This window comes from Aedes albopictus, chromosome 1 (genome assembly GCF_035046485.1).
Source record: "Aedes albopictus strain Foshan chromosome 1, AalbF5, whole genome shotgun sequence".
In the NCBI taxonomy this organism is placed as follows: domain Eukaryota; kingdom Metazoa; phylum Arthropoda; class Insecta; order Diptera; family Culicidae; genus Aedes; species Aedes albopictus.
In genome coordinates, this window is record NC_085136.1 from 6,837,235 (window position 1) to 6,858,980 (window position 21,746).

General features: G+C 41.3%; 1 protein-coding gene across 4 annotated transcripts; it reads right to left on the reverse strand.

Moving 5' to 3' along the window:
• Positions 1 to 319: 319 nt before the first annotated feature.
• On the reverse strand, positions 320 to 21,525 carry LOC109413202 (forkhead box protein P1-B). Of its 4 annotated transcripts, XM_029855161.2 has the most exons (5): positions 20,466 to 21,525; positions 20,330 to 20,406; positions 20,099 to 20,200; positions 19,804 to 19,887; positions 19,248 to 19,746 (listed from the first exon to the last, which is right to left on the reverse strand). In XM_029855161.2, the coding sequence occupies exons 1-5, from the start codon at positions 20,893 to 20,895 to the stop codon at positions 19,378 to 19,380; spliced, it is 1,062 nt and encodes a 353-aa protein (XP_029711021.1). In that variant the 5' UTR covers positions 20,896 to 21,525; the 3' UTR covers positions 19,248 to 19,377. The 4 variants fall into 4 exon arrangements, with proteins under 4 accessions (XP_029711024.1, XP_029711021.1, XP_019542454.2 ...); XM_029855164.2 differs by lacking the exons at positions 19,248 to 19,746; positions 19,804 to 19,887 and adding an exon at positions 320 to 1,805; XM_019686909.3 differs by having other exon boundaries at positions 19,248 to 19,887; positions 20,478 to 21,525.
• Between the last annotated feature and the right edge of the window lie 221 nt (positions 21,526 to 21,746).

Consider the following 21,746-nt stretch of genomic DNA (forward strand, 5'->3'; position numbering starts at 1 on the left):
TACATTTGTTTTCAACGAATACTAACTGTTGAAACATTAAGGGTGCTAATTGAACTAGTTTTCGGGCAAATATTCATGGGGTGACCAGACTTTGCCACAAAATAACAACCATCATGTTGACTAGGGGTCTCCAGTTAGGTTATGGATCACCAATCCGGAGACGGCGGGTTCGATTCCCGTTCCGGTCGGGAAAATTTTCTCGACTCCCTGGGCAATAGTGTATCATTAGTGCTCTAAGAACACTAATTTGAAGAGAGACAGGCCAAGTTTCAATGTGAACGTCGAGCCATAAAGAAGAAGAAGAAGATCTCATGTACAGCTAAAATAATCCGTTTTTCATCACCATCCCCTCCATATTGATAAATTTACACTCACGTCACTTAGTGCAAAGAATAAGAGTATCGAACGGTGGGACCTGTGGCACGAACAGAGTAGAAATTCGATTTCCTCACCCGCAACGCAACGACGAAGGGAAAATAGAATGATTTTGCATTTTCGGGGCTAGTTTCCCAACAGCTCACGGCAGCTTCCAGCAGCAGGCGTCTTCCGTTGATCAACAGCAAAGCAACACCGCACAGCTCGCCTACTCAGTGGTCAATTTGAATATTGATGAGTGCGGGACGGTTCGGAATGGCGAGCAATTTGAACGAGGATTGAATTTCGAACATGTTTCCGCTAGCGAATACCTTCAAGGTATCAGTTTTCGAAGAGAATCAAGTGTACATGAACAAATGGATTTGGTTTCAGTGGTTTTTTCCGGTTTCGAATGGGTGGTTAATTGAATAAAATGGAAATGTTCTCAACTTTACTAAAGATGCACGACAGATATTTTGATTTTTTTTTTGTGTATTTCACGCGATGAATAGGACAGATCGGTGAAGTACTAGATTTGTAGTAATGAGCTGAATTTTAGTATGGTGAGAAGGTCAATTCTCCGTTTCTGCGATAAAATAGTGCAAAAAGCGTGGGTATTATGATTCCTGGCCTAATTTGATGCTGTTTGAGCAAAACTTTGGGTAACAGTGTTGTTGTTTTCTCCATTTCTTGCAACATAAACAACATAGTTATCCAAACTTTTGCTCAAACATCATCAAATTAGGTAAAGAATCAGAATACCCACGCATTTTGCACCATTTCATTGCAGAAACGGAGAATTGACCTTCTCACCATACTAAAATTCAGCTCATTACTACAAATCTAGTACAACACCGAACGTGCCCCATTGTACCTGAAAGAAAAAATACTTACGACTTCGAACGTTGATCTGTGAAAAGACAAATTGGATTTCAACACATTTTAAACTAAAAAATAATAAACAAAATGCACCATTGACGCTCATTTTGAAATATAACCATTGTAATCGCTGTATCCCCTACCAAACAATGTTAATAAACCTATTCCTCCCTCGCCCAAATAACAATCATCTGTCAAGCAAGCAATTACCGTCTGCCAAACTCTTTCTTCGGCGATCGAAGCAGGCTACCACCGGCTCCACTGGATCCGATATCCTCGTAGCAAAGCCCGCTCGCCCCCATCAAAGGCGGCGGCGGAGGAGGCGGTGTGCTACCGGGTCCAACAACTGGTTGCCCTCCCGGAACAGAACCTGGAACATCGCTGCTACTGCCATCCGGACCCACCGCTGCGGACGGATCCAGTGACATGGTGATGTCGTACTTGCGAGGTCTTCCTCTCGAAAGGTGCCGACGCTTCAGAAACTCGTTATCGTCCACCATCCAGAACGATCCGAAGTCGTCCTCGTACCGGACGAAGCACTTGTGCAGCGACAAATTCGTCCGGATTGCGTTCTGAAAACAGGGGACACGGGTGGTGGGCAAGGGGGGTAGCTAAATGGGAGGTGATGGGCAAACCTGTCGGTGTTTTGCCGGGTATTTATATTTATAGTAACGGAACAAAATGACAGCATTCAAGTTCAATGCAAAATCGTCGGAGAATTGATAGTGTCGAAATGATTTGATTCATGATCGGAATTATAAAACAAAGTACAATCTAGTTTTTAATGCAATAAGTCGCAAAATAAAACTTTTTTTGGCACGAATGGTACCAAAACATAACACTAAGCCATGAACTTTCATTATATATTTAAGTTGAGTTACAACGCAAGGATTTGTTTGATCACCTGGCAATCGTTTGACTCATTTGTCTGCAACTCAGTTCAGAAGTTTGCCATTTGAGTCAAACGATCGACAGGTGACCGAAAATATCCTTGGTTACATGATGTTCATAATGCAACCCAAATAAGTTGAATAACAAATATATTGCATTAAGAATCAATACAGAAAAGTACACACTAAGAATATATCGCAGAATTCTGTGGAAGAATTCACCGAATCCAAACGGTAAAATATCTTTTTTACAGATCTTTCTGTGAGATACGAGATTTTCCAATCCAACTGTTAAAATTTCACCGAAAATTCAGCAAAAGCAAACAAAATGTAATTACCAAATCTAGTAAAATTTTACATTACGGTTCGGTAAACAACCAAATTTTCACCGCACACTGCGATTTTTACCGAATTTCTTTGAAAAAAAAAACTGTAGTCGGCCAGATTGCCAAGCGCGGGTTGTCAAAAAGGATACATTTTTTATTATTATTTCTTTCTGGCAAAACCTTCAATAAATTAAAGTGAAAAACATCTTAAACACAAAAATTCAAAAAATTGACGATTACCAACAGTACATACTTAACTTTGAATACTGTGTTTAAATTTTGAACAAAAGTAGAACTGCCGAATACAGCCACAATGGATTGTTTACCTTAGGCTACTGTTTTAAGCCATTTTGGGATTGAGTGTGTATTTTCCGCAAGTGCTAATTGCACATTAATTGTATTAATTATTTTGCAGTCTGTCCATAATCACCTGTTGGCCCTGCCGGGTTGAAGTGCCCGGATACGTCATAGCGGCGTTGCATCATTCCATGAACAGTCATGTAAAAAACAACCAGTTTTGTCCCGTAAATTAGTGTATTGTGTTCTCGCACTGTTTAGCGTTTCAACAACGCAATAAATAGTACATTTTTCGCTGAATAAATCCAAAAAAACGTAATTTTATCTTGGTGTTAATATGAGTAAACTGTAAAATATAAAGAATTTTGAGAATAAATCACCGAAAGTTCTGTGCAACCTATAAAAATAAACACCGAACCCACAGAAAATCTGTAAAACTAATCATCGAAATATTCGGTGAATTTGACAAATGAACATTTTCATTATTTACAGTATGTTCGGTGAATCAAAAAATCCGAAAATTCCGCTGTCGAGATTTCGGTGAAATTTCACAGAAATCTGTGATTTGTTCTTAGTGTGTAAGTAGTTCATTAGGATACTGGAACAAGTGACATAAAAATAAATTGGAATTGGATGAACTTCAGTCAAAAGTCGTTCAAGAGAATGTCCAGAGCTCGTTGCAGATTATCGAAAGACAACTGGTACTGTCGTGATGGTCGCTTCTTCAGGATCGGAAGCTAATAAATTGCCGAGAACCCGACAAACATCAAGACGTTTATTTACCTCCTGAACAACGTTTCTCAGAATTTTTCATACAGATAATTAATCCAGCCACGGTCGCCATGTGATGTTGCACTTGGCACTGCTATGTTGAACGGTTAATGCCGCCAAAGGACTCCTCCGCCGGTAAGCTGAATTCACTCGGAGCGAGTCTGTTGACACTTCTTCGCCAGCCTTTCAGCAGCATCTCTCGCTCTAGTATTAAAACTCTCGGTTTGAGTGCGACGATGGATGAATCTTCTGGTACCATGAGGTGTTCAACAAAGCAATGCTAAGTGCAACACCACATGGCGACCGTGACTGGATTAATTATTTCAAAGCAAGCACTTCAGCAATGTCGTTCGGGATGTCAATAAACGCCTGGATGTTTGCCGTATCCTTTGGAACTCCGCTATTGCGCAGTGCTAGTAGGCTGTGGTTTTCAATCAGTATTGAAGAGCTACACATATTTGAAAGTACATTTTGAAAGTACGAGGATTTGAGGCAAATATGAACGGCTACCAAAAGTTTTTTTCCAATATATGGAAAGTAGCAATTAAAATTTAAAATTATCATCAGTCATTGATTTTTGAGTACTATTGAAGGTGAAGCGATACAGTTTGGTTGATTGCATAACATGTGGGTGTTATATAGAAGCCTGACACAGTTCTGTCAAAGTTTAGTAGAAGGGAAACGGTTTTTGCCTTTCGCGTACACTAACTAAGACTATATGTTCACTCCTTGGTAAACGCCAAAAACGATTTTTGACTAGAAAGCTTGCATGATCAAGTCACATGAGTCAGACGAATTTTTGAGGTGGTCCCAACCCCACACCACTTAGACTTCCCCGTTCAGGTGTCCGTTGAGCAGATTATTCCTTCATTGCTTAGAAAAAAAATGTCGAATTAAGATGATGCCTGTAAATGTATATATGTATGTATATATGTACATTGTATCAATTAATTGTCCGTACAGCAACTTTTTGGTCAAAATAATTTTCCATTCAAAAGTTCTTAAGATTTTCATACGTCAATCGAAAACGCACATTTTCAAAACATTATATCTCAGGTTTTGAATTCACTACAAAAAATATGAAAAATGTGCTGATGTAGTTCACAATGTTTAAAAATTTACCTTATTTTGCACATATAATCTGCCATACGTTTTCCACCAACAAAAATGCATTAACTGAACGAAAAATACATAGGACCTACTCTTCATATGTAGTTTAGTAGCTCCTGTATAAAAATATTACATTAAGAGAGTTTAAAAACGTTGAAAACACTCCAAATGACACTCTGAACATATACAGATTTTTCATATTTTGTGTAGTGAATATAAAACCTCAAACGAAGCTGCATATGAAAGCCTTAGGTATAAGCTGTATCACAAAAAAAATGGAAAAAGTTTTATCGAGTACATATTGAGATATAATGTTTGAACAATGTGTTCAAAAATCTCATAAGTTTTTCTTAAATATCTATAAATTTCAGAAAACTTTTTCGATCTCGCTCAAAATTTGACCAATGGAGCTTTAATATATGGTTTATGATTGATCAATATTTCAGCGTATTTGATTGATGTAAAAAAAGTTATGATCATTTGAATTTGAAAATTATTTTGACTAAAAAATGCTGTACGGACAATTGTTTGATACACTGGGATGCTAACATAAGGCTGAATTTCAAAAGGCTGAATGCACAAAAGGCTGAACACGAAAGGCTGAAAGTAACATAGAGCTGAATATCAAAAGGCTGAATGCACAAAAGACTGCAATTGCAAAAATGCAGGCAATGAGTTATAGTATGTACTTCTACTTTTTTTTGGCGTCACGTTCCAAATGAGACAAAGCCTGCTTTCAGCTTCTATACGCATTTCAACAGTTATTAATTGATAGCCTTCTCTGCCAATGACCACTTTGCATTTGTATATCGTGTGACAGGCAGGAAGATACTCTATGCCCAAGGAAGTCAAGGAAATTTCCTTTACGAAAAGATCCTGGACCGACCGGGAATCGAACCCGTCACCCTCAGCATGGTCATGCTGAATACCCGTGCGTTTACCGCCTCGGCTATATGGGCCATGTAAAGTCTATATATAAAGAGTATTTTACAATGTTTCCTTGCGAGCGTGGTGGCATGGTTTGGATGTAAACCGAAATTTCATTCGCGTAATGTCAAGGCTTATGTCCAACCATTACTCGCTAGATGCGCATTTACACAGGATTAACCTCGCGTTGAGCAATGTTTGTACTAAGTGCGGTTCCGGTTATGATGACATCGACCACGTAGTTTGGCAATGCCCGGATAACGACGCCTCCAGAGCACTACTTTTGGATACCCTTGAGGCCCGAGGTAGACAACCCTTTGTTCTTGTGAGAGATGTGTTGGGCACTCGCGATGTCACTTATATGCTATGCATTTACGACTTTCTTCGTTTGTCTTGTATAAAGGTTTAATTCTCTTGTGTTTCTCCCCCAGTTTTTTTTTCTCTCTGTTTTCGTCTTTGTGTTGTTCCTGGCCATCCGGCAGATGAAAAGCCCGCTACAATCTTTTGCTGAACCACTATGAAGACAACGAACACGCCATTACGTTATACCTTCCGGATGAGCTTCAGAGAACCCTTACCCCCAGTCCTTACCACGCCCATCCTAAAAGCATATGTGACCCACTAATCTCGAGCTGCCACGAGTATCCTGGCTCCGTCCCGTACTAACTATGTTGAATAAGAATCATATTTGTACATAACATACAAAAAATGAATTTTGGCTCCGCAAAGCGTTAAACGCGATTGAGCCCCAAATAAATGAACTAGTAAAAAAAAAAGATACTTTATGCCCGCGGTTGTCAAGGAATTTTCCATTACAAAAAGTTTCTGGCCCGAGGGAGAATCGAACCCGTCACCCTCAGCATGACTACCCGTTCGCTAACCAGATCGGCTACATATATGAGTCCTAGTCATAGAATGTGCTTAGTGAAGATGCTAATGATGCATACCAACTAACACACAAAATGGCTGATGGTATTTCAATCGGAGATTTTTCCTTCTTTGAGCATGAGCTATTCTTTCGAGTCATGCTGTTATGGAGATTGGTTGTCATTACAGCTTCCAACAATGTGATCAGAGATTTTTCCTTCTTTTAAATATATGCTATTCTTTGGAGAAATACTGTCATAGTTATGTAGGCGATCAATAATGCATACTTTAGCGCGGAAAAACAGTCCTAACGCTTTCCGATTTCGAACATAGTAACGGAAGCATGTTCGTCCAATGAACCATCAACCAATGAGCGGTAGTGTGCGTCAAATGTCAAACTCAAGCAAAACCAATGCAAGTGTCAGGGCTGAGTGGTCGGCCAACTAGCAAATTTCCATAAAGATTATTATATCAGTGTACTATATGAATAATTAGAGTGTTATGTCTGTTTGTCTGTGATGTTAGTGTTGCCTTTAGGCTCGCCGTATGAAAACTAGTCGAATCATTATTTCAGCCTTATGTTATTTCAGCCTTTTGACATTTTCAGCCTTTTGTGATTCAACCTTTCGTAATTCAGCCTTTTGTTATTTCAGCCTTTCGTGTTCCAGCCTTTTGTACGTAACCCGATACACTGTAGGTGTATCAATTTGCCATTTTCCGAAGTGACAACAATGTTGATGATGATATTGATTAAGGTACACCGGGGCAAGTTGAAACGGGTGGGGCAAGATGAAACAGCGGGTTAACATGATGTTTTCTAATGATGATAAACAGTTTGATCGCCATAAAATATAGTTTTTGATTCAAACAAACTTTTGGCGAAGGATAAATTTCAAAATTCTATTGAAATCTATATCAAAACTTTGCGTTTCATCTCGCCCACCTGTTTCTACTTGCCCCGGTGTACCTTATCACGGGTTTGGACGCTACCTCCTCTCAAAATTTCATTCATAAAATCGGCTCGTAAAATGAACTATAACGTTAGCAATTAGCAGATCATAGTAGGTGGGATGATGTAGGGTACCGAGCTACTTGGGCAGTGGCTTGTATTTTGGGCACATGCTGCCATAACTCAGTCAATTTTAAACCAATTGACTTACAATTTTATACACGGTCGATTGGTTCAAAATTGTCTGAGTAATAGCAGAAAAAAAACCCAAAATAGAAGCTCTACCGATATGATTCCATTTTTCTATGAAGGATGTTAGAATTCTATTGGAAGGAAAGAAAGTAAAAAAAAACTATATAGTTTGAATTTGAAAGGAGGAAAATATGCGGAAGAAAAATCTTCGCACCACATCTGTATTTTTTGGATAAAATTAATTTCTGAATTGAGGTGTTCAGAAATTAATTCTATCTAAAAAATACAGATGTGGTGCGAAGATTTTTCTTCCGCATATTTTCCTCCTTTCAAATTCAAACTATATAGTATAATGCGTGTTAAATTGGAATACCCAAAGTGACACTATACTTTCTGTTGTCTTATCGTTATTTGCTTCCTTGGTACCAATGTTGAAGGAAATAAGCAAAAATTGATAACATTTAGGAAAGTTAGATGTGTTCCAAAAACTGGTATTGCTTTGGCGTGAAAATGCACTTTGCTTCGTTGTCGACATCAATATCAGTGCTGACGCGATTACGCTTCTCGCGCGCCAAAGCATGATTGCCTCCAAAAAGCTAATTTTTGGAGCCCATTTGGTTTTCCCAAATTTTTGCTCAATTCTCACATCATTGGTGTTAGAGAAACAAATAGCCATACAATTTTAGAGAATTTAAAACCGTTTTGGACAATTCAACTTAAAACGTATAATAGAGTGGTTAAGATAAAATTCCATCAATAATATTACTTTTAATATCTTTCGGATTAAAAAAATGATTTTACATATACAGGGTGTTAGGTTCGTGAGTGCAAACTTTTTGAATGGTGATAGAGGACCATGAATGATGAAAAAATTGTTCTACGCATATGGTCAAATCTCAGCCGTTACGTAGTTATTGAACTTTTCATGTTTTTGATTATTATTGCCTTAAGTGGCTATAACTTTAAAATGGTCAAACTTATCACATTTTTTGACTCATATTCGACAGATTTTTGAATTTTCTTTCGAATGGCATCTTTGAATCGATTGGTTCTAGTTAAATAACTATGTTTTCAAGAGCAAATAGCTCAAAAGTAGTGAGTTTTGATTTGTTTTTGTCAATTATCTTTGAAACATGTGTAATCGGTGCAAGATTTTCTGAAAGTATTCCATGCAATAATTAAAGAAGCAATCCATGGTGAACAGTCAAGAGTCTAAAGTTATCCCTGGAGAAATTTTTGAAATAATTTCTAGACGATTTTGTAAAAGAATCCCTGGATAAATTTCTGAAGGATTTTTCTAAGGAAACCTTTGAAGAGAATTCGCAAGGAGCTCATACTTCTGAAGGATTCTCTGGAAAACTTCATGAGGCATCCCAAGTAACACACTTGTAAGTATTTATTTGTTAGAAGTTGTGTGGCCCACAGGTAATACTGGTAGCACTGCTGATAGTGGCGGGCAATCCATGCGATGAAAGCTCGAAAGCGTAACGCACGCACACTTGCTCGTAGGCCACCGTCGAGCAACAGCAAGCTCGAGCGACGGCACTTTCGTGTGCTAGCTGTTGTTGAGGTAAGACGTGTTTGGACATTATGGCGTGTGTTGGGTGATTCCTCCGACCTGGGACTGTACATTGGTGATCCTGCCAGGCTGCTGAATTACCAGCAGATCTTGATTAAGGACATAGTTGCAGGGGTTACAAAATGGCAGCGAGTATGGCCGCCACTCTCTCCCTTATACCTCCCTCCCCTCACCATAGTCGTCGAGAAGCGCGGAAGTTAGCGAACAATTTCTCAAAATTATACTTGCTTACCTTCTCAAATTGCACTCAGGTTGCTACTTGTGGTAGACAACTATATTTTCCATCCGTCAGGAAGTACTGCTTTGCAATTTTCACAATATTTTCACAATTTCGTGCCAAAATGTAGCACACACTGCACTTTTCTTTCTTCCACAAGCGCGTCACCCTTATTTTCAAATCACTTTTTAACAGTCTTCTGCACAACACAGCACTGTAATAAGTTGATCGATTACGTGAAATTGTCCGCACTTTCGCCTAACCTACCGTTTATCGCGAAAAACTTACGCGTTTTCCGCTTTTGTGGCCGAAAACCCGGATCAATTTACATCGCGGTTCGCTAAAACGGAAAACCGTACCGTTAAACTGAGTGGTATTGTTCAACCTACGGTGAAATTGATTAAACCGCAGTTCATGTTTATCACGAAACAAGGCTGTTATTTTGTTAATCTTTTTAACTATTTTAAATATCATACTGCCAATGTGATTTCAATAGATAACAGAACAATCGTTCGCTGTTTATGAGTTGAAATTACATCAATTAATGTCACCCCATAACACGGTAGTTTTCTACGGTCAGAGAGAAAGAGTACGAGAGAAGAGAGAAGAGAGTTGTCAACAAAAACGTAAATAAAGTGGTGCACAATGGGATAATTGGTGAAAATATTGGGCAAAGAAGGGATTTAAATAAATTTAAAAATATTTTATAAGAACAAATTGTGTTGGTGGGCATATGCAATAAACCATATGTGTGCCAAAATTCAAAGGTACAACTGCTATATTAATACAGCTCATTTTGGAACGTTTTTATTAGTTTATTTGACCAAGTCACACTACGCTGTGCGCCGTCTGATTTGTTTGTTTTGAGTGGGTGGTTGAGAGGGTTATTAGAGCGGGAGCCAAGCTTATTATTATGATCTCGAGCAACCTTCACCTTAAATTCTGTAAACTATCAATAATGAGGAATCACCCAACACGTAACCGAAAAAAACTATTTTTTTATCAATTACAACCGGGGGAAATAAATCAAAAGCCAAGGACAAGCAATTCGAGTCAGTGAAAAACAACATGACCGCTGGATTGGTGTAGAGAGTGTAGCAAATTGGGAAAAAGTGATTGGTTATTTCCTCAATTGTGATTGCTTGATGCTAAGAAACGGGATTGTTTTTGAAATGTGACTGAGTTAGTTAGGCGGAGGCAGAAAATTTAGGTCGAGCATGGAGTGTAGTTACATTCTGACAACTTGGCCGTAGTGTCTATTTTGGAACAAGTCGCACAACAAATTTGTTGACCTACATTTCGCGCTGAATCATTTCAGTGCTGTGAATTTTTATCAACATCTTATTATTTTTGAAGTTACCATGGAGTCGAAATAAAATACTAGCGACTAGCGTTAATTTCATTCCTGCTGGAATTTGAAAGGTCTTGCTGTTAATGATAGCAATATCTAGCAAAAGGTAACGTCAACGATAGCGTTCACTGGAAGCGGATCGGGATGTCCGCGTAAGGCATGAACGGAAGCGGATCGGGATGACCGCGTAAGGTATGCTCGGAAGCGGATCGGGATGACCGCGCTAGGTTTGCTTAGAAAAGGATCAGGATGATAGTTTGCTTGGAATCTTAAAACTGATAATTGTCCTTCGTGATTGGAAAACGTTAGAGCCAATACTAAATTGTGTTTCTGTTTATGTTCCAGAACACACTACTTCGAATCTAAACGAAAATGTCAAGTAACGGAAAGTACGTCCGTGCCCCCGAGTATCATTGTGATTCGGAAGATTCCAATGATTCGTACGGTGGATGGTTGCCTAGTGGACGAAGCATGAACGAGACCGACGCCAGCAGTAGCCCTTGTTCATTGGACACAAGCTTGGATGACGCCTTCGGAAAACAGCCTGGTAATGAAGACATAGTGGAGAGCGACGACCGCGCACAAGACGCAGGGAAAAGCATCAACGTCTTACGAAGCGAAAATCAAGAATACATGCGCAGGATGGATCAATTGAAGAGCACACTGGATAAGTTGGTTGAGGATATGGCCACAAGACAGCCTCTGGACAAACCCGAAACATCGTCACGCGAGGTAGATGAAAGTTGGACCGCCGGAGAAGCTCTTGCTGGGTCGTCGACGAGCACCGGAGGCATTCGCTGGGAAAACATCCAACCTTTCCCAGACGATGTACCTGCAAATATGATGTGGGAGCAGTGGAATCGATTTATCGATCGCTTCGAAATCGCCGTTTCAATCTCCAACATTACCGATCCTGTCAAACGCGCACAGATACTGTTCCTATCTCTGGGGGAAAAGCTTCAAGGAATAGCGCGTGCCGCACGTCTTCGACCAAACCTACGGGAACCGAATTGCTACAAAACGTTCGTTAACAACATTGAGACTTACCTGCAGTCAATGGTCGATACTACTGCAGAACATGAAACGTTCTCCAATCTGAAGCAGGGTTCGGATGAACTGGCGATAACTTTCCATGCTCGCCTCCTGGAAAAAGTTCGGCTCTGCAGGTACAGTAGCTCGGACGAAGATCTGTTTGTCCGAATGCAGCTACTGAAGGGATTGCGGAATAGGGAGTTGGCTAAAACAGCCCGAACGTTCGGCTATGATACAAAGTTTATCGTGCAAGCTGCAACGCGCGAGGAGACATTTGTATCCGAAGCAGTCCAAGCCGGGCCTCCCGAAGCGTTCGTCGTGGCAAGGAATCAGCAGCGCCGCCAACCAACGACCGATAGGTTCCAGAGAAAGCGACGCTATGAAGGTACCGATGATAGAAGGGTCCAGCCGAAAAGGCAGCGTGAGTCGTCCAGCAGCCGTGCTCGTTGTCCGAAATGTTATCGCCTCTATCATAAATTCGGATCATGTCCAGCATTCGATCGTAATTGCAAAGCCTGTGGTGGGCGTGGCCACTTCGCTGCAGCATGTCGCAAGAAGAGTGCCAACAGCTTGGACAACAATGACCAGCTTAAGCCGGATCTGCCGCCAGGATGGGACGACGAAGATGATAAGAAGGTAAATGGAGATTGAACTTCTTTCACTAATATTAAATGTACCACACGAATAAACCTGCGAAAGAAATAAACGAATGGATTAGTAGATAAAACAAACGGAGTTCATATCTATATTTAATTTTCAGGAAATTAATGCGCTCTCCATCACCGATGCACTCATTGATTGTCGAGTAGGGTCTTCTACACCGATTCTGTTCTTGATAGATTCTGGAGCGGACGTAAACATCATCGGTGGTGATGACTGGAAGCGGTTGAGGCAAGATTTTCGTACAGGACACGCAAAACTAGAACCAATCGAGCTGTCCAACAGCAATGACTTACGCTCCTATGCTTCAACAAAACCAATTTCAGTGAAATGCGGGTTCAGGGCTCAGCTTGAAGTAATTGGATGTACCAAGCCGTCCGTCGTAGCAGAATTCCTTGTCGTTACCGAAGGACGCCGATCATTGCTTAGTCGAAGTACTGCAAGTGATATGAAATTATTGAAAATGGGTGCATCCGTCAACAGTTGTGAAGCATCGGAGCAGGACCGAGTATTCCCGAAGGTACCTGGCGTTCTAGTAAAATTTAGTGTCGACAAATCCATACCACCAGTAAGGAATGCTTACTATAATGTACCAGCCGCCTTCAGGGAAAATGCAAGAAAAAGGCTTGAGGATATGGAGAATCAAGGAATCATCGAACGAGTAACTACGGCACCTAACTGGATCAGCGGTATGTCGGCCGTCGCTAAAGGGAAGGACGACTTTCGTTTAGTCGTCAACATGAGGGCACCAAATCGAGCGATTAAACGGGAGTATTTCCGTTTGCCCCTCCTCGAGGAAATGAGGATCAAGCTTTTCGGTGCCAAATTTTTCTCAAAGCTCGATCTAACGAACGCTTTTTATCATTTGGAGCTCCACGAAGAATCACGGGACTTGACCACCTTCCTGTCCGAAAACGGGATGTTCAGGTTTACCAGATTGATGTTCGGGGTGAATTGTGCCCCGGAGATTTTTCAGAGGGAGATGTCACGGATCCTCCGAGGAGTGGAGAACATCATAGTGTACATAGACGATGTACTGATCTTTGCAGACAGCTTGGAAAACCTTCGTAAGTCAGTCGCTAAGGTCATCGAAATCTTGGAAGCCAATAACCTGACCATAAATCCAAAAAAGTGTGAATTTGACCAATCTCGAATCAAATTCATTGGTCACGAGCTTGACGAAAATGGCTTCAATATCGAAGAAACGAAAATCAAAGATATTCGTAAATTCCGGCATCCTTCGTCAGTTTCGGAGCTCCGCAGCTTTTTAGGGCTGGCTTCTTTCGTGAGCCCTTATATTAAAGGGTTTGCCGACATTGCAAGCCCATTATGGGCTGTCACGAGTGCGAACGAGTGGAACTGGGGTCCCGAACAAGAGAAAGCGTTCGAACTTATGAAGGAACAGATAGTCAACTGCACTACATCCCTCGGATATTTTGCTGCCGACCAGAAAACTATTCTGTACACGGACGCATCCCCGAATGCGTTTGGAGCCGTGCTTGTTCAACAAGTCCACGATCGGCATCCCCGTATTATCAGCTTCGCTTCGAAGTCATTGACACCAACAGAGAAACGATATCCTCAAAACCAACGGGAGGCTCTGGCAGCGGTTTGGGCGGTGGAGCATTTTGCTTACTTCCTACTTGGCAGATCATTCACACTACGTACGGATGCGCAGGGCTTTGCGTTTATTTTGAACCGTTCGCGAGAAGATTCGAAACGAGCACTGAATCGCGCCGATGGATGGGCTCTGCGATTGAGTCCATATGACTTCAACGTTGAATACGTGCGCGGGCGCGACAATATTGCAGATCCGTCTTCGAGGCTCTATGAGGGAGATGATGGCCCATTCGAGGAAAATGTTAGCCCCTGGGAAATAGCCCCCTTAGAGGCAAACCAACTTCGATTCCTGACAGAAGATGAAATAAAAAAAGCAACGGTTGACGATCAACAACTTCAAGAGGTAAGATTATATATTAGATTTGTTGTAACTGAATACAATTCGTTTTCCACCAAATGAACAGGTGATAACCGCTCTCAAATCTGGAGTATGGCCAGAACACCTGAGACAATTCGAAGCTCTTGCCAGCGAAATATCCACGCGTGATGGAATCCTCGTCAAAACCGGTTGTGCCATTGTTCCGGAGAATCTTCGGCACAAAGCGCTTTCAGTGGCGCATGAAGGTCACCCGTCAGTAGCGAAGTTCAAAAGCATCTTGAGGGAACGAGTATGGTGGCATGGTATGTCAAAGGATGCAGAGGCGTGGATATCTTCTTGTAAAATATGCGCGACGAATGGCAAGTCGGAAAAACCCACGCCAATGCGACGCAAATTTGCGCCAAAATCAGTATGGGAGACTATAGCTGTAGACTTCAACGGGCCTTATTCAAAGTTCGGAGGTATCTCAATTCTTGTGATAGTCGATTATCGTTCCAGATACATAATCGCCAGCCCAGTGAAGTCGACGAGCTTCGAAAACACGAGAAAAGTTTTGGAGGCAACATTCGAGAAAGAGGGCTATCCACAAACTATAAAATCGGATAACGGCCCGCCTTTCAACGGGGAAGATTATAAAAGGTATTGTCGGGAGCGTGGCATCAATACTGTCTTCTCTACTCCGTTACATCCTCAAGAAAATGGTCTGGCCGAGAGCTGTATGAAGATTGTTAACAAAGCGATGACCGCCGCGGCAATGTCTGGATCCAGTTACGTAGAGGAACTGAGTGCCGCAGTCCATGCACATAATGCTGGTGCTCATTCGATCACAAGGGTGCCCCCAGAGGAAGTGATGATGAGGCGAAAGATCAGACGTGGACTTCCACTAATATGTCCAGGGAAAGCAACTTTCGATGACGACGAGCTTGAGGAGCGAGATCGTGAATCAAAACTGCAAGGAAAGGAACGAGAGGATGCTAGACGTGGAGCTCGTAAATGTTCTGTTCAGTCTGGAGATAAAGTGGTGATCGAGCGACAGGTGCGTGCCAAAGCCGAATCACGGTTCGATCCTCATAAGATCCTAGCTCATGTACTGTGGTACAGGAGGAAAATGGAATGTTATTATTGAATGATGAAGCGGGTCAAACCCTCCGCAGACATGTGTCTCAAACGAAAAAGGTATACGATTGGAGAGAACCGGATAAGCCGACCAATCCGAAAAACGATGCAGGGGAAAAGGCTGAGTCAAGGGCAGGTCCAATTCCAGTACGTGACGAGGTTGAACATCTCAAACCCGAAGTAGTTCAACGTCCAACAAGAGAGAGAAGGGCGCCATCGTACCTGAAGAACTATGTCAACACGACGGAGCAGGAAAACTGAAACGTTCGGATAGAAGGCGATACGAGTTTGTTGCAGGTCGAACGATTGATGAAATACAGATTTGCTAATTTGAGGAAAACTTCACTGTGTTTTTCTTCAAATCCGGACTCCAATTAAAATAAGTTTTCACATCAGAGGTTTGGTATCGGGACAATGGTCTGCTTTGTTTTCCGCAAGTGCACTTCCAGTTTTCTTTTTCACAAGCGGGGACGTCACGTCGCATTCAGGGCAAACACTCCCAAGGGCATTGCCGAGCAAGTCTGCTACATTTTCTCGGCCACTAAACATCGATTGGGTCCTTCGTGCAGCCAATTTAAAAAAATCACACTTTTTTTTCATCTTGCGGCTATTTACTGGTTGACAGAGAAACGAAGAAAAATTTGTTGATGTTGATGATGACAGATGTGACAGCGCTTCTCCGTGTGAAGTTCGTGAAGTTGGCTGTGAAGCTTATGAAAATATTACGTTGCAGAATCCGTCTGCGGATGTCAGTTACTCATCCCTTCAGAAACGTAGTTCAAGAGTTACATTTGATTAGGTCGAATGTGTAACAAGGAAAAATCATACTGCTGAGTTTCGTTTCGAATTATTTAGTTGCGTTGTTATTTAAATTAAGTCATGCATATTTTGTTTACCTATTTTTTTTTGAGTGGGAGTGGGATGTGTGGCCCACAGGTAATACTGGTAGCACTGCTGATAGTGGCGGGCAATCCATGCGATGAAAGCTCGAAAGCGTAACGCACGCACACTTGCTCGTAGGCCACCGTCGAGCAACAGCAAGCTCGAGCGACGGCACTTTCGTGTGCTAGCTGTTGTTGAGGTAAGACGTGTTTGGACATTATGGCGTGTGTTGGGTGATTCCTCCGACCTGGGACTGTACAGAAGTAAGTCACAGTGACTTCTGCGCAACAAAAACCTGCACCGCCGTGACTCTTCGGTGACAAGTGTGTTACTTGGGATTAGAAGGGATTTCTAAAAAATCCATGTAGAACTTTCTATAATCCATGGAAAAATTCTGAAAATGTAAATCCTTTGAAAAATTCTGTTGAAATCTATTAAAACGTTTCAAATATATCCTATATCTTTTGAATCAATCCGTAGAGAGCAATCCTAGGGCATATTTCCAAATAAATCTCTGAAGGAACTTCTGAAGTCTCAAGTCTCTAGATGAATTTCTCAAAGAACTTATGAATGAATTTGTGAAGAAATCCCTGGAAGATTTGCTGAAACAATACTTGCAAAATTTTCTAAAAGAGTTATTTGTGAAACTTCTGAAGCAATATTTAACATCTTAATACAATATGTGAAACATTTCCTATAATAATCAAATGAAAAGTTTATGAAAAAACTCTTAGATAATCTTCAAAAGAAACCCTTGGAGAAATATCTTACTTAACTTTAGAATTAATCATCAGAATTTTTTTCTTAGTACTAGTAAAGGAATTTCTTATGGATTTTTGGTAGAATTTCTTTAAAATTCCCGGTCATACTTGTATACGAATGTATAGAAGATTTTCTTAAAGATTACCTGAACATTTCTTTTAATTAGTATCTAGAGGAATTTGCGAAGGAATATATGGAGAAATTCTGAAAAAAAATATAGAAAAGTTTCTGAAGAAATCTCTGCTGGATTTTCTTAAGGATACTCAGAAGAAGTTTCTAAATAAATATCCTTTGGAAAGTCTGATAAAATCCCTGGCCGAATGCCATGATTTCTTAAAAAATAACGAAATTTCTGGAAGAGCCTCCAGTGAAATGGCTGAGAGAATTTTTAAAGCTATCCCTGATAAAATACACAGTAATAAAAATATTAAAAAAAAAAAGTGGATTTTCTAAAAAAAAAAAAAGTTGTGTAATTGCGAGAGAAATCACTTGTGAATTTTCTGAGGAACACATGCATAAAATTTCCTAATGAATTCGAATGTTTGGTAGAATTGTTAAAGGATCCGTGGAGGAGTTTTCAATGAAGTTATTGGAGCAATTTTCGAAGGTATTTTTGGAAAATTTCCTTAAAAAACAGGTAGAACTATTCAAGAATTACCTAAAGGAATTCTTGGAGATTTTTTTTTTTTTTTGAATATTGATTGAAGCTGATTGAAGTTTATTGAGGGTGTCGCAAACGAATGATACGTGGAAAAAGAGACTAGTGCTTCCCAATTCGGTGGTCCGTTCATGAATGAGAAAATTCAAATCTAATACCCAATTTTGTTTTGGAATTATGAAAACTGCAAAGTATAATAAGGAGCAAAATAAATTTGTTTTTAGGAGTAACATTATTTAAGGTTGGGCTACCTTACTGCCCAGCTGAAAATATATTTTCCTGCAAGGTATGAAATTTGTGACAATTTTGAATCCTCATTTTGTATTGCACGAATTCCAACTATAAACAAAGACCATGCAACACACGCATCGAAATGCCGAGGTTTTCACCACGCAACATCACTCGACGCTGTGTTGCATGAGGGTGACTATCGCAGCAAGCTTTGCATTCTTGCCTGTTTTCCTCAGGATGATATCAGGCTGATGCAAAGCTCTGCTACAAGATATTGGCAGCGTGAAAGCTAACACCATCAGCAAAGACGCAAACCATCCACCGTCATGTGGCGGTGAAATGAAATTTCTCACAGACATTCGCCTCACATCGAAGGGGTGGTTTGCGTTGAGCTTCTTCTGAGGTTTGGCTTTGATGGCTGTCTGTAAGAAGGAATGAATTTAAAGAATAACCACTGTTCTGATGTATTAGTTTTGGTTTTGAAGAGATCCTCATTTACTTGTCCTTTTTTTCAATAAGTAATAGAATACAAGAATATTAGCAAGTGTAGTAACATATGGAAAAGCTTTTATTCTTGTCAAAACAAATCATATTTTTTGCATGGAAAATTTTTAAGAGATCAATAGTTACAACCAGTGCCGAAAATATCATGTCGACATATCTTGATTCAATCAGCTACAGCTCATTTCAGAAGCCGAACTTGAAAATATGGTATATGAAAAACTTGTGCGGCATGATCAGTTCTACAAGAAAATCACGGAAATTCATATTTGTAGAACTGGTCTAATCGCTCAAGTTTCTCATATATGTACCATATAGGGTATTGGTTCCCTTATTAAGCATGTGGCTCCCATTTTCATCCCACGAAAAACAAAGGATTGAAGCGCTATTTGTTTTGTTTCTTATTTTTGTATTTTTTGTTAGAAGTGAGCACCCATGAAAACAAAAAGAACGGAGTCAATCGGTGCCGTAATCGCTTGTTTTCGAATAGGATGAAAATGGGAGCATGAGATTACTGATGGCACACATACCCTATATGTCGAAATGATATTTTCAGCACTGGTAACAACTGAGAATTTTGCCTTTGCATGCATTATTGTCCCACGACAAATAAAAGAAAAACGTAAAGCATAGACATATCACGTTGAAAATAGGTAAAATCAATTGCTCTTCAACATTTTCGTGAAAAATAGCTTTTTTATCCTAATGTCTTTTTGACATTTTGAATCCCGAGCATTCGTTAATGAACATTAATAGATTGCAATCTTCAAATCCCAAACTCACAAAAAGGCAGTGGTTATTCTGTCTGAAAGAAGCTTAAAAGTTAAAATACATTAATATATTCCAAAAGTTTTGAACTGCTAGTGGAGTGGAGTTTTCAAAACACGCTACACAAAGTGAGAGAAAATCGAGTTCAAAAGTAGAGTAAAATCTAAAAAGAGTAGAAACAAATCACACATCGCCGTAGCAACACACGAGGGAACGCCTACTACGAACCGTTTGTAATAGAACCCAACCGGAGGAGGAGGCGGCGGGGGATGGTGCTTCAGTGCGAGGGCCGAAGCGGCGGCAGCCGACACCACAGCAGACGCCAGAGGAGGAGGAACCGCCACCGCCTGCTGCGACGGTGGCCCAACAACTCCTCCCAATGTCAACTGTTGTTTCTTCTTACCGCCACCGCCGCCGCCACCACCCGACTGGTGCATCTGCTGGTGCTGATGCTGGTGCATTCCACCAGCCGCGTTGGGGCCCGCGTTCTGAAATTTAAACTGCATTATTCCGAGCTTCTGCGGGCGGCGCTTGCAAAACTCTGCCTCGTTTACGGTCCAGACGGCGCCCTTGATGTTCTCGACCCGCATGAAGCACTTGTGCAGTGACAGATTGTGGCGGACGGCGTTCTTCGATTCGAAGTCACATGGAGGAAAGGCGATCGGATGGGTTACTTTGATTGGTTGGTTGCGAAAGGGCTGAACTTGAATTCTCCGAATAAGACGGAGAAGACGAGTTCAGTGTGTTATGCGAAATGTGAATAGTCTAAGCTGTAACAAAATGGTTAGGTTCTCGATCGAAAGCGGATGGGTTGAACTTTCGATGAGAGGTATCAATTACCTTCCATGTCGCTGCGTTTCTTCGGAAGTAGCAGAATGTGTTCTGGAACCAGTTGTAAATTTCGTTCAGTGTCAGCTGCTTCTCTGGTGATTCGATTATCGACTGAAATTGGGTGATAATGGATGCGTTACTTCCAGAGTATCTTGTAAAGCTAGGATTGACGTCTAGTATTGTTTTCAATTCCTTTGAACGTCAATTCTAACAGATGAACATCATATTCACTAAATATACCTGTCTTATCAAAGATGCATAAGTAAACGGCGGGCGTACATCATGACTTCGGTAGAACTCGCGATTCTTCTGGACATCTGCAATCACAAGCATAGCTTTGAATCAGCAAGACGCTTTCCAACACACGTCAACACACCAACACACTCACCGTCCTGCACATCGGGGAAGTGAACCTCCTTGTACCCTCCAATATCCGTATCCTGTGGTGACCCAAAGTACTTGGCCCGAATCGACCCCTTCGATGACCGCCCACCCTGCTGTTGCTGCTGTTGTTGTTGCTGTTGCTGTTGCTGATGGTGATGATGCAACGCCTGCTGTTGTTTGTTGGTCAACTGAAGCGCCGCTTCAACCATGGACCCGTCCGTTATCGGCCCGGCCGGTGGAAAGCGCAACCCCGTGATCAGATCGTACGGTGGCGGTGGAGGTGGAATCTGCGGCACGAATGGACCGGCACCGGCCATCGGAATTCGCGCCATTTCGTTCTTCTTGTTCAGATGCAGTATCATCGCCTGCAGTCGATCGCGCTCCTTCTGCAGCTGCAGGTGCAACTGGCACACCACCTCCATCTGGATGCGAGCCTGCGCAGCCGAGTAGTCACCATTGATGTGATCCGACTGGAGATGGTTGTAGAATTCGTCGAAGTCATCGAAAATCCTCTCGCATCCTGGCCAACGGCATGCACCGCCACCGAACAGTGGGTGAACCACCGATTTTGGTGTGATGTCTTCTGTATTAATTAAGAAAAGAGAATTTTAGAACCAAGAAAATTTTCCCAAGATGTGCCTAATAATCATTTAAAATTCGTAAAGGCTTGCATCTGAACCATCAAGAATAGAAAATTTCTCAAAAACTGCGTTTTTTCTGTTGAGCTGAAACGAGACAGAAGCAAAAATTATGCAGAGAAAAATGGGTGCATCCATGTTGAATCGAGACGGAAGTGCATCATGGCGTGTCTGGGTTGGTCCCGTCTGAAAAGAAGTGAAAATAGAGACACAAATTCACATTACTCCACACAAAAGCCGTCACAAAATAACGCAATTTTCACAATCACAAAACCAAAAGTCACTTTTTCATCACCAATTCGAACTGAAGAAAATCACACTTTTGAAAACCAATATTCCACTGAACAATCCCAAACCAAACACAAAACTGCATCCAATCGTCACGGAATCCTTGCAGCTTCTGAAAAGATTGATTGCGAAGAGGATCTCTCTCCGTCTGTCCGTCGTCGTTCCCGTAGCCACGTGCATTGTGCGCAGGTCACGCGTGTCTGGCTGCAAAGGTGTAGGAACGGAATCGCATCGCAGCAAGCGTATACACGCTATACGGGGGTGCAGTTTGCTGAATGTGGTTGCTGTGGTGGGAGCTTTGCTGGGTTGATTCTTGTGAAGCTTTTTGATACGCAGTGGCGAGGAGA

Excerpts from the sequence above, each read along its gene's own strand:
- LOC109413202 (XM_019686908.3), bottom strand. The coding sequence starts at position 20,895 with ATGGAGGTGGTGTGCCAGTTGCACCTGCAGCTGCAGAAGGAGCGCGAT. Across the intron at positions 20,407-20,465 it reads GCAGGACGGTGAGTGTGTTG|ATGTCCAGAAGAATCGCGAG; the intron begins GTGTGTTGACGT and ends TTGTGATTGCAG. Across the intron at positions 20,201-20,329 it reads ATGCATCTTTGATAAGACAG|TCGATAATCGAATCACCAGA; the intron begins GTATATTTAGTG and ends ACCCAATTTCAG.